The sequence below is a fragment of the Salvelinus namaycush genome, chromosome 26, assembly GCF_016432855.1.
Source record: "Salvelinus namaycush isolate Seneca chromosome 26, SaNama_1.0, whole genome shotgun sequence".
Taxonomy (NCBI): domain Eukaryota; kingdom Metazoa; phylum Chordata; class Actinopteri; order Salmoniformes; family Salmonidae; genus Salvelinus; species Salvelinus namaycush.
In genome coordinates this window covers 29,994,512-30,007,282 of record NC_052332.1, presented here as the reverse complement: position 1 = coordinate 30,007,282, position 12,771 = coordinate 29,994,512, and the positions used below count along the sequence as shown (strand labels likewise).

Below are 12,771 nucleotides of genomic sequence, written 5' to 3'. Positions count from 1 at the left end.
TGTGTGATAACTGACTTTCCATTGTTTATAATCTGACTCCTTGGCAGATCTGGATCTCTCTGCTGTTATAGGCATTAAGTCATTTGTTCACGGAGCAAAAAACATCAAGCGTCCCCACAAATCATTCATTCAACACAATAAATGTATGTGTATGTCTGTGTTTTATAAGCGTGTGCGTGTGTGTGTGTGTGTATTTGTGTGTATGAGCTCAAGTGAGAGAGAGAGGGAGAGAGAGAGAGAGAAAGAGAGGGAGAGAGAGAGAGAAGTACCCTGAAGTTACGTGTCTTCCCATGTGCCAGGCCAGTGGAATACTGTCATCAAATTTCCGAAGATTGAATTTCAAGCTGCGCCCCACGAAAATCTTGTCCACTTCATTTTTCTATTACTCCATTCCTCAGTTGTGAGTCAGACAAAGAAACCTTTGTAAGAAAAGGATAGTTCTGGTTATTCTTTAAATTTGGGACAGCGGGATCCCTGTCTGGCATGCTTCTCGTCTATTTTCTAGTAACGTTGTAGGAACGTTGTATTGTTTGTATGAAAAGGCTTCTGTGAATGAACAGACAAAAGGGAGAAGCGGAAAATATGATTCTGGGCCTTTCTTGGGAAGCATTGAACTTTTTAAAGTTGTACTTTTCTTTCAATCTATTTTTGAAAGGTATTCTGGGGGAAATGTTCCCACAGTTTTCTTGACATATTTCTGCCTGGTAGTCATCAATGCACTCATCGATCACTGTTTTCTATATTTTTCTATCTTCATTTGATTCATTTCTGTTTAATCTCTATTTCCCAGATGAGGTGGAGTTTGGTGTGGTTGTTTTACCCCTCTTTTGTTTTCCTCCTCGTAGTACTCCTTGGTTCTCTTGCTCAGACTTGGGATTCCCAGAATCCAGAGGAGGCTGGTGGGAGGAGCTATAGGAGGACGGGCTCATTGTATTTGCTTGAATTGAATAAATGGAACGAGAGCAAACACATCAAACATATGGAAACCACATTTATTCCATTCCAGCCATTACAATGAGCCTGTCCTCCTATAGCTCCTCCCACCAGCCTCCTCTGCCGTAATCTCTCAAACCTAGGCTCTGATCAATCATTTGTCCCATGATATTACACACACTTACTATGTTGACAGTGTGTCCAGACAAAACAAGGAACAGCTGAATGAGCTAGCTGCTTAGTGTATGACTAACTGGAAAAAATTATCTCAGACCCTACTCCTATTAGAAACAGAGTAGGAGAGTTCTGACGTAGGATGATGCCATTACTGGATTAGTCTTTGTTCTCAGATTCGCAAACATTTCTAGAATGTTCTACCCAGTGTTTGATGAATAGTATTTATTTTTGTTGATGAGCTGTGTGTAGTGTGTCCCCTTCCCCTCGCATTCCTACATTTTGTCCCCCCTTTTTTCACCCCTCATTCCCTGCTTTCCCCCTCAGATGCTGGAGTGAAGCTGCAGACCATCATAGAGGACTATGGTTCCACCTGCCCTCTGGGCTACAAGAGACTCAACAGCACCCACTGTCAAGGTAACATGAACCAAGTTTTGTTTGGTACACATTTGGTATGAGTGTAAATCTTTGCCCATGTCCTACAGCTACTGCTTCTCTGACAAGCCAATCCTCACTTTCTCTTTCACTCTCTCTTCCCTCACTTTGTCCCCCACTCTCTCTCTCCGCCCGCACTCTCTCTCCCCCCACACTCTCTCTCCCCCCACTCTCTCTCTCCCCCCACTCTCTTTTTCTTTGCCACTCACCTGTAAGACATCAACGAGTGCACCATGCAGGGGGTGTGTCAGAACGGGGACTGCCTGAACACCCAGGGTAGTTTCCTGTGTGCCTGTAAGCCTGGCTTCACCCTGGACAGGACCAGATGTGTGGGTGAGACTCTGAACCTTTTCCAGACAGACCTGTGCCCAGATTCACAAAACACTTCTTTCGCAAAACCTTAAGAAGCTTCTTAAGAAAAAAAATCAAAAGTTCATAAGTGCAATTCCTCCAACATTTCTTAATAATTCATGATTTTCTGATGAACTTTTCAAATATCTGCTTTAGCTTGTATCAGGAATCAAGGTAAGACCCAGATGCAGACTGTCGAAGTAACAATGTTTATTATATCAACAGGGGCAGGCAACGACAGGTCAAGGCAGGCAGGGGACGATAATCCAGAGTATAGGGGCAAAGGTACAGGACGGCAGGCGGGCTCAGGGTCAGGACAGGCAGAGTAGTCGGGCAGGGGGCTCAGAGATAGGAGAGGTAAGGGTCAAAACCGGGGTGGCGAGAAAAGAGAGACTGGGACAAAGCAGGAGCTGAGAAAACCACATGTTGACTTGACAAAAAAGACGAACTGGCAACGGACAAACAAAGAACACAGGTATAAATACACAGGGGATAATGGGGAAGATGGGCGACACCTGGAGGGGGGTGGAGACAATCACAAGGACAGGTGAAACAGATCAGGGTGTGACAGCTAGCGAAACAGATCAGGGTGTGACAGCTAGCGAAACAGATCAGGGTGTGACAGCTAGCTATATAGCTAGCAATGGCAATCACGTTAGCATATTTCGTACCGAGATTATTGTTCTAAAACATGTTCTTGGGTTTAAAATGTTCAGATCAAGTTAAATAAACATGTTTGGTTGCCTTCATTAGCATATTCTCTCACTGCCCTGAGTTTAAGACAATGGTTTACTTATCTTGGAATTAATAACTTTTTCAAGAACAAATTCAATAACTTTATTTTCAAGAATCTAACTTTTAAACTTTTTGCGTAAGGAGAAACATAAGAAATAATGCAAGAACATTTCCAAGAACCTTTAAGAGGAACAGCAAATTTGCTTAACTTTCCTCATAAATCTATAGTTAAGGAAAAAAAAATTTCTTAAGGTTTTGTGAATCTGTGCCCTGCTCTACACAGACTCTGCATTCACTCAGCACAGACATATCGTTTTCAGTAGCAGCAGCACTATTCACTTGATTCTCCTGTCTCCTCTCCTCCCATCTGGGGCTGGTTTAGAGACTGTGAAGTGTTAAATTGTTTTTTTTATTTGTTGGCAATCGAGAGGCTGAAATGTGTTTCACATCCACAAAGCTGTCACCAAAGCAGACAGCTGAGCTTTGATGTCCCAATATTTTTCGTGCTGTCTTTACAGCATCATCCATTATTTCCATGATTTAAAATGCCACTCATCTGAAATTATAGAAATTTCATATGATTTTCCTCTCAATAAATAGCACTACGCCGATTTACCTCTTTTGTCAGCCTAAAGTCTTAGCTCAGACCTCTGTTGGGTTTTGCTCTGTTCTGATTGGTCCTGGCTGTCAGAGTCTCCGTCTCCGGTGGAGCAGGCTCAGTGTTTCCTCATGGCAACGGATGCGGGTCGCTGTGAGCACGCCCTACCCACGCGCCTGTCCCAGGAGATGTGCTGCTGCACCGTGGGCAAGGCATGGGGCTCCAGCTGTGAGAGGTGTCCCCAAGACGGCACAGGTCAGTAGAATGCAAGAGGAGAGCGGGGTACATTTTCCAATATTTGACAGGTGATATGCTGTATGATTAGTGCTCATCTGATCCCCTGTTTTTCCTTCTCTGTCCTCTCTCCCTGGTCCCCCAGCCTCCTTCAGCAAGATCTGTCCAGCAGGGAAGGGCTACTTCCTCCATAGTGTCCGGGAGACGGTGGCGTTCCCTCCTCAGATCCACACCAGCCTGGAGCAGGAGCACAAGCAGGAGGGTGAGTACGTCACCGTGGCTTTCCCAAGACGTAGATGAAGGCTTGGCATGATTACCTTTGTCTGCCTGCCAACAGATGTCCTACATTCTGGAGTCTCTTAGTCACTTAGAAAGATGATATTGCTAAGCTTGTGAGAGCATTCTGTCAGGTTATTGGGATGCCTTCATATTATTGTTATTTAATAGTTCCTAAAATTCAGAATCTGTGAATTACAATACGTAATTATTCTGCATTTTTACCTGTTTTTCTCTGTGGTTTCTCTTTTCAGAAGTCAAGCCCCCGGTAAGAATCTATTTTCTTTTAGACAACAGTCATTGTGTGAGAGACTGTGTGTGTGCAGCTCCTCTTACATTTTACATTTTTGACATTTTTTGTCGTTTGGCAGACGTTCTTGTCCAGAGCACTTACAGTAAGTAGTGAGTGCATACATTTTCGCCAGGGGTGCAACTTTGGTTTTAGAAGTGGAGGGGCCTATTTTCTTTTTATCCAGTTGGATAAACACTCCAAACAGCCTACCCGACCGCTCTGAGGCTTCCGCATGGTCCTAAAGCACACCGTTGCCTCGTTTTGTATCACATTCCAGTGATAAAACTGGAGGGAACAAAAATGCAAGTTCAGAATGTCCCCAGTGAAAGTTGTGCCCCTGCATTTTCATACTGGCCTGTGTCTCTATGTCCTGTCCTGTAGGAGGAGCCTCCAGAGACGACCACACCCATGCAGCTCTCCACCCACGCCCCCCGCGGCCCTGGTACGCCCTCTCATTCCTTTATTCTTTATTTCACTTGAATTCATCCAGAAAGTCCTGTTGAGGTCAAGAGAGACCTTTTACTAGGAAAGCCTGATGATATTCAGGGAGACATGGGGCATTGAGTGGGTCTGTGTGTTTCTCTGGTTGATCCTACAGAGATCATCACCAAGCCCACCCCTCCACCCATCATCAGGTTGAACCCAGACAGTGACCCCCTGGAGGTGGCACAGACGCAGGTCTCACGTGAGTTCCACTACACAGTCCAATCAAAACGACCATCTCATGTTCACATTAAGAGCTGCAACGTTGTCGCCTCCATGATGGGATGTACAGTCCAGAGATCAACCGTCTTATGTAGATTGCTGTGTGCCCCCCTCCCCACAGCAGAGACAGACGAGTGCAGGCTGAACAGGAACCTCTGTGGCCATGGGGAGTGTGTCAATTTGCACACTGGCTACAAGTGTGAGTGCTACGCTGGCTACCGGCTCCACCCTCAGAGGAACGCCTGTGTGGGTAAGTCAAGGGACTGACAGAGACATGTCCAAAAGAATGGGAGGTATTTACTGGGCAAAGTACTTTGACCAGAGCCATATAACGAACCATATTTCAGAATAGTTTCATTGAACTTGCGTGTCAATTCTCAAAAGGAGTTGTAACCTCCCAATTCCCTAAACCTCCAAGTTACCCCTCTCTACCAGATGATGATGAGTGTGATGCTGAGCCATGTGACCATGGAAGAGGCATCTGCATCAACACAGAAGGCTCCTACCGCTGCCGTTGTCTCCATGGCTACAAGCTCTTGGTGTATCATGGGAAACTCAGATGTGTAGGTGGGTGGTGTGTGGGTTTATATGTTTTCTTTTTTCTGTTTCTCGCTGTTTTGTCTTTACGTTGTCACTTGTGATTTCTCATTAGTGTGTTTTGGACTTATCTTTAGATGTGAATGAGTGCTCCAAGCCGGACATCTGTGGGCAGGGGGGTCAGTGTGTTAACCTGCCAGGGTCTTATAAGTGTGATTGTCACAAAGGCTTCAGGAGCAAGTCCCAACGCCAGCCAGCCTGTGAAGGTATGCACTGCTGCTGTCCTCGTTTCTCTATTCGTAGGGTGCATGTTTGTCTACATTTGTGTGTGTTCTATGTGTAAGTACACTGAGTGCATAAAACATTAAAATGCTCATTCCATGACATAGACTGACCAGGTGAATCCAGGTGAAAGCTATGATCCCTTGTTGATATAAGTTGTTAAATCCACTTCAATCAGTGTAGATGAAGGGGAGGAGACAGGTAAAATAAGGATTTTTAAGCCTTGGGTCAGCGTCCCTGTGGAACGCTTTTTACACCTTGTAGTTCATGCCCCGACAAATTGAGGCTGTTCTGTGGCCATAAAGGCGGGGGGGTTCCTAATGTTTTCTACACTCAATGTATTTGTATGTGTGTCTGCATTGGTTTAATAATGCTCTTGTGTGTATGAATGGCTGTGTTTGTCTGGTGTATTCTCTTGTCTCAGATATAAATGAGTGTCTGGACCCCAGCAGCTGTCCCAATGAGCAGTGTGAGAACACTCCAGGCTCCTATGAGTGTGTTCCCTGCTTCTCTGGTCACCAGGCCCAGGGTGGGGTCTGCTACGGTGAGACCTACGTCTTCATACACATGGATAAACACATACTAAAGAGAACACACACACAAATCAACTCCCTTCGTTACCTTTAACTGTCTATCTCGCTGTTGTTCTAAGGTTTCTAACTAACATTACGTTTGGTGATGTATTGCCACCTAGTGGCCATGTCACCGTAGTCGGCGTTACTGAATGGTGAATAGGATAGTCTTATGGAAAAACTATGAAGGCCAGTCAAATAAGAAAGTAGAATATTGATTCTGAACATTTAATATGTTGATCTTCCCCAGTGTGTTTTGTCTGAACCATGACATGGAAGGTATTCACTATTCAGAGCTGTGTGATGGAGAGAATGGACTTGATCAGTCATAGTCAGTAAATCAGCCAGAGGGAGACCCAGACACACAGCAGCAGGCAGGATTCCAACGGGCACGAAGCGAATCCAGTCAGTCAGGGCTGTGTAGAGCTGGTATTCCTCTGTATTACTGAATGTGTTTCTATCCCCCCATACTCCACCCCTGCAACCTGCAACCAATTGTTTATACACTGCTCAAAAAAATAAAGGGAACACTAAAATAACACATCCTAGATCTGAATGAATGAAATATTCTTATTAAATACTTTTTTCTTTACATAGTTGACTGTGCTGACAACAAAATCAAACAAAAATTATCAATGGAAATCAAATTTATCAACCCATGGAGGTCTGGATTTGGAGTCACACTCAAAATTAAAGTGGAAAACCACACTACAGGCTGATCCAACTTTGATGTAATGTCCTTAAAACAAGTCAAAATGAGGCTCAGTAGTGTGTGGCCTCCACGTGCCTGTATGACCTCCCTACAACGCCTGGGCATGCTCCTGATGAGGTGGCGGATGGTCTCCTGAGGGATCTCCTCCCAGACCTGGACTAAAGCATCCGCCAACTCCTGGACAGTCTGTGGTGCAACGTGGCGTTGGTGGATGGAGCGAGACATGATGTCCCAGATGTGCTCAATTGGATTCAGGTCTGGGGAACGGGCGGGCCAGTCCATAGCATCAATGCCTTCCTCTTGCAGGAACTGCTGACACACTCCAGCCACATGAGGTCTAGCATTGTCTTGCATTAGGAGGAACCCAGGGCCAACCACACCAGCATATGGTCTCACAAGGGGTCTGAGGATCTCATCTCGGTACCTAATGGCAGTCAGGCTACCTCTGGCGAGCACATGGAGGGCTGTGCGGCCCCCCAAAGAAATGCCACCCCACACCATGACTGACCCACCGCCAAACCGGTCATGCTGGAGGATGTTGCAGGCAGCAGAACGTTCTCCACGGTGTCTCCAGACTCTGTCACGTCTGTCACATGTGCTCAGTGTGAACCTGCTTTCATCTGTGAAGAGCACAGGGCGCCAGTGGCGAATTTGCCGATCTTGGTGTTCTCTGGCAAATGCCAAACGTCCTGCACGGTGTTGGGCTGTAAGCACAACCCCCACCTGTGGACGTCAGGCCCTCATACCACCCTCATGGAGTCTGTTTCTGACCGTTTGAGCAGACACATGCACATTTGTGGCCTGCTGGAGGTCATTTTGCAGGGCTCTGGCAGTGCTCCTCTTTGCACAAAGGCGGAGGTAGCGGTCCTGCTGCTGGGTTGTTGCCCTCCTACGGCCTCCTCCACGTCTCCTGATGTACTGGCCTGTCTCCTGGTAGCGCCTCCATGCTCTGGACACTACGCTGACAGACACAGCAAACCTTCTTGCCACAGGTCGCATTGATGTGCCATCCTGGATGAGCTGCACTACCTGAGCCACTTGTGTGGGTTGTAGACTCCGTCTCATGCTACCACTAGAGTGAAAGCACCGCCAGCATTCAAAAGTGACCAAGACATCAGCCAGGAAGCATAGGAACTGAGAAGTGGTCTGTGGTCACCACCTGCAGAACCACTCCTTTATTGGGGGTGTCTTGCTAATTGCCTATAATTTCCACCTTTTGTCTATTCCATTTGCACAACAGCATGTGAAATTTATTGTCAATCAGTGTTGCTTCCTAAGTGGACAGTTTGATTTCGCAGAAGTATGATTGACTTGGAGTTACATTGTGTTGTTTAAGTGTTCCCTTTATTTTTTTGAGCAGTGTATAAACACTAGATGACTGATAGGGATCGCTGTGCTGAAGCCACCGTGCCCCCATCTTGATACCCCCACCGTTGTAAAAAATATTTTGGAAGCTATATAAATGCATGCATTAATGTCTACATTCGTTTTTTTGTCACATTTATTATATTACAGACACCTTAATGCATACGTTTAAATTATATTATGTGAGCTAAACATAAAAATACAAAATGAAAAAAATTAATAAAGCATTTCCTACATTTTCATATCTGTTTTAGATTACTAATGTTACTGTCCCCACTACAACAACCAAAATACTTAAATACATGTAATTTTGTCCTTGAAACATTCAATTGAAATACTGTAGAATTCCATGAATTCCTGTGGAGGACTGCTCCTACTGGGGAGTGCCAATATGGATGACCGATGGCTTCAAAGTCTCTCAATGATCAATACATAGCATCAATAATCTAGGGTTTATATACCATAAGTATACCAAACATTAGAAACATCTTCCTAATATTGAGTTCCACCCCCCCCCCCCTTTTTTTTGCACTCAGAACAGCCTCAATTCGTCAGTTCATGGACTCAACAAGGTGTCAAAAGCATTTCACAGGGGATGCTGGCCCATGTTGACTCCAAGGATTCTCACAGTTGTGTCAAGTTGTCTGATGTCCTTTTGGTGGTGGACCTTTCTTGATACACACAGGAAACTGTTGAGCGTGAAAAACCCAACAGCGTTGCAGTTCTTGAAACAAACCGGTGCGTCTGGCACCTACTACCATACCATGTTCAAAAGCACTTAAATCTTTTGTCTTGCCCATTCACCCTCTGAATGGCACACATACACAATCCATGTCTCAATTGTCTCAAGGTTTTAAAAATACATTTTTTATCTGTCTCCTCCCCTTCAGCTATATTGATTTAAGTGGATTTAATGAGTCACATCAGTGAGGGATGTGTTGTATACTCAGTGTAAATCACTGCCTGCAATCCCTCTCTTTCCACTAGATGTCAATGAGTGCCAGAAGCGTGGGGTGTGTCCCAACGGGCGCTGTGAGAACCTGCCAGGAACCTACCGCTGCCTCTGTAATGAAGGCTTCCTCCCAGCTGCAGACAGCAAAGGCTGCAGAGGTCAGTGTACTCATTAACATTGAATAGAATATCTATTAGTTCTACACACACACCATTATATGCTTGCAGACTTGCAGTGGTATAGTGTTTACCAGTATTTCTTCATAATATTGAACAAAGAACACCAATGGGTGTACAGGTTTTATTGACAGACTGCATGTCTCCTTCTCTCCCCTCCAGACATTGACGAGTGTGAGGATGAAAGACTGTGTGCCAACGGGCGCTGTGTCAACACAGAAGGCTCCTTCCAGTGCCAGTGCTACCCAGGATACCAGCGCACTCAGGAGGGCAGCCATTGTGAAGGCAGGAACTACTTCCTATTAATCACATCACTATATCACTATTCATGGACATGTTAACAATGTTTTTACACTACTAGTGAAGTATGAGTAACATGTCCACTGTATAGAGCTGGTGATCAAACACACAGTTGCCGTTTGATTGTGGTCTTTTCCTCCCTCAGATATAAATGAATGTGAGCGTCCCTCTAACTGCCAGAGGGGGCGCTGTATCAACAGCATGGGCTCCTACCGCTGTGAATGTCAGAAGGGCTACATGCTTGTCGGAGGGAGGCGGTGCCAAGGTCAGTCAGTCTCCACCCTCTCTATGAGTTCAGGGAAATAAAATATATACTGTCAACCAACTTGGCAGTGGAGCTCTGTAATTATTTGAAATTATCATAAGTCAAGCTTAAAGGTCCAATGCAGTCATTTTTATTTCAATATCAAATCATTTCTGGGTAACAATTAAGTACCTTACTGTGATTGTTTTAAATTAAAATGTTAAAAAATAAACCAAATTAGCTTCTTGAGAGCAATTTCTCAAGCAATAATTTTGAGAGTGGTTTAACTTCTCTGTGCTTCGGATCCCTTTTACGGGATCACTTTCCTAAACAACCGCTAGAATTGCAGGGCGCCAAATGCAAAAATATTACTAAAAATATTTATAATCATGCAATCACAAGTGAAATATACCAAAACACAGTTTAGCTTGTTGTTAATCCACCTATCGTGTCAGATTTTGAAAATATATTTTACAGCTAAAGAAATCCAAGCTTTTGTGAGTGTAGCTTTCAATGCTACAACAGCTAGCCCCAAATTAGCATGGTCACGAAAGTCAGAAAAGCAATCAAATTAATCGCTTACCTTTGATAATCTTCGGATGTTTCCACTCACGAGACTCCCAGTTACACAACAAATGTTATTTTTGTTCGATAAATATTACTTTTATCACAAAAAAACGCTATTTGGGTTGCGCATTATCTTGAGAAAACCAAAGCCGTGTTCCGTTCGTCAAATTCCAAAAAAGTATCCGTAATGGTCGTAAAAACATGTCAAATGTTTTTTATACTCAATCCTCAGGTTGTTTTTAACAAACATAATCGATAATATTTCAACCGGACCATAACCTATTCTTTAAGAGACAAACGGAAAATGGAGAGCTCCTCTCGCGAGTGCAGGAACTATTCGGAGGACACTGGACTAGTTTTGAAAAATCTCGTTCATTTTTCAAAATAAAAGCCTGAAACTATGTCTAAAGCCTGGTCACAGCCTGAGGAAGCCATTGGAAAAGGAATCTGGTTGATACCCCTTTAAATGGAAGAAAGACGGTCCCAGAAACACAGTTTATTTTTATTTTTATATCACTTCCGGGTTATATTTTCTCAGGTTTTCATCTGCAGAATACGTTTTGTTATACTCACAGACAATATTTTGACAGTTTTGGAAACTTTGGAGTGTTTTCTATCCCAATCTGTAAATTATATGCATATTCTACGATCTGGGCCAGAGAAAATGTCCGTTTACATTGGGAACTTTTTTTTACCCCTAGCGCTAAGAGGTTGGGGAGGGGGAAACTGGCATTTAGCTGTTATTAGCAGAAAGGTTTTGGACATCACTTTCTTATTGGTCTATTAACTAATTTACTGCATGGTGATGTCACCATGGAAGGCCAAAAGTCCCTCCCCCCAAAACAGACTGATATTTCATGCAGTCTTTTCAAACAGCTCTTACACTAAAAGGGCATTATCATAATTTTCACAATTTCACAGTATTATTCGAACCTCCTATTGTGAAAATATATATAAAACACAGAAAAATTATGTTTTTGACTCCACTGGGCCTTTAATGGAAGTCATGATGATAGTAACACATTCTCCTTCCCTCTCTCTCGCTCTCTCTCTCTCTCTCTCTCTCTCTCTCTCTCTCTCTCTCTCTCTCTCTCTCTCCCTTCCACCCACCCACTCAGACATAGATGAGTGTGCGACAGACAGGGGTCTGTGCCAGCCTCATGGTGTGTGTGAGAACAGACAGGGCTCCTATGTGTGTGTGTGCAAAGACGGCTTCATTCTGTCTGAGGACAAGCACAGCTGTGAGGGTAAGATTACTGATATCCTCTCAGCCCTCTCTCTATATAGCTGTATTCTGCATGCACACACACAAACACACACACACACACCAATCTATGTCCTGTCTTCCCTCTCCATCCAGAGATTGAGGTGGACATGGAGGATAAGAAGGAGTGTTACCTGAACCTGGATGACACAGTGTTCTGTGACAGTGTCCTGGCCACCAACGTCACCAAGCAGGAGTGCTGCTGCTCCATCGGCGTGGGCTGGGGGGACCACTGTGAGATCTACCCCTGCCCCGTCTACCACTCATGTACGTACCTCAGGCCCAACAACATCAAATCAAATTGTATTGATCACATACACATGTTTAGCAGATGTTATTGCCGGTGTAGCGAAATACTTGTGTTTCTAGCTCCAAGAGTGCAGTAATATCTAACAAGTAATATCTAACAATTTCACAACAATACACACAAATCTAAAGTAAAGGAATGGAATTAAGAATATATAAATAAAGAATATATAAATGCATGAATATAAATAAATATATACATACACACAATAGTTTACCAAGCCTCTGAGCCATCAAGTGGGCTGGGTATCTGTTCAGTTAATTGCACTGTTCAATGTCACTCTAAAGTACTAAAGTAAGCTGGTTGTTTTTCCTCCAACCAGCTGAGTTCCATTCCTTGTGTCCAGTGGGCCGAGGTTTCTACCAGGAGGAGGGAGTAACTGAGTACGGCCTGTCTGTCCATATTGGTGAGTAGCTACACAACCTCAGCCCGACCACGGTGGGTTTGCTGTTGTCAGATTTACAGCATTCATTTACATGGCAGGATTTGTTTTCAGGAGTTTGTTTGTGTTGAGATTGTTGCTCCTGTCTCTCTGTGTACAGATATCGATGAGTGTGTGCTCTTCTCCAATGAGATCTGTAAGGAGGGCCGCTGTATGAACACACAGCCTGGCTATGAATGTTACTGCCAACAGGGCTTCTACTACGACAGCAACCTACTGGAGTGCATTGGTAACCACTGAGCCCCACCTCACTCAGGCCTACACCAAAACACACCGATGTATTATTACACATTATAAACTGGGTGGTTCGAGCCTTGA

At 44.2% G+C, this 12,771-nt stretch overlaps 1 protein-coding gene across 1 annotated transcript in view; it reads left to right on the top strand.

Annotated features, from left to right (window-relative positions):
* Window positions 1–12,771, top strand: part of LOC120021381 (latent-transforming growth factor beta-binding protein 3-like) — a 51,320-nt gene that overhangs the window by 32,820 nt on the left and 5,729 nt on the right. Inside the window, exons 5-22 of the mRNA XM_038965128.1 lie at window positions 1,435–1,524; window positions 1,759–1,875; window positions 3,320–3,481; window positions 3,606–3,722; window positions 3,991–4,004; window positions 4,410–4,470; window positions 4,627–4,713; window positions 4,855–4,983; window positions 5,169–5,300; window positions 5,408–5,536; window positions 5,977–6,096; window positions 9,189–9,311; window positions 9,492–9,614; window positions 9,775–9,894; window positions 11,559–11,687; window positions 11,801–11,971; window positions 12,334–12,417; window positions 12,554–12,682. Of these exons, the coding sequence (XP_038821056.1) occupies window positions 1,435–1,524; window positions 1,759–1,875; window positions 3,320–3,481; window positions 3,606–3,722; window positions 3,991–4,004; window positions 4,410–4,470; window positions 4,627–4,713; window positions 4,855–4,983; window positions 5,169–5,300; window positions 5,408–5,536; window positions 5,977–6,096; window positions 9,189–9,311; window positions 9,492–9,614; window positions 9,775–9,894; window positions 11,559–11,687; window positions 11,801–11,971; window positions 12,334–12,417; window positions 12,554–12,682 (2,037 nt within the window). The remainder of the gene's footprint in view (window positions 1–1,434; window positions 1,525–1,758; window positions 1,876–3,319; window positions 3,482–3,605; window positions 3,723–3,990; window positions 4,005–4,409; window positions 4,471–4,626; window positions 4,714–4,854; window positions 4,984–5,168; window positions 5,301–5,407; window positions 5,537–5,976; window positions 6,097–9,188; window positions 9,312–9,491; window positions 9,615–9,774; window positions 9,895–11,558; window positions 11,688–11,800; window positions 11,972–12,333; window positions 12,418–12,553; window positions 12,683–12,771) is intronic.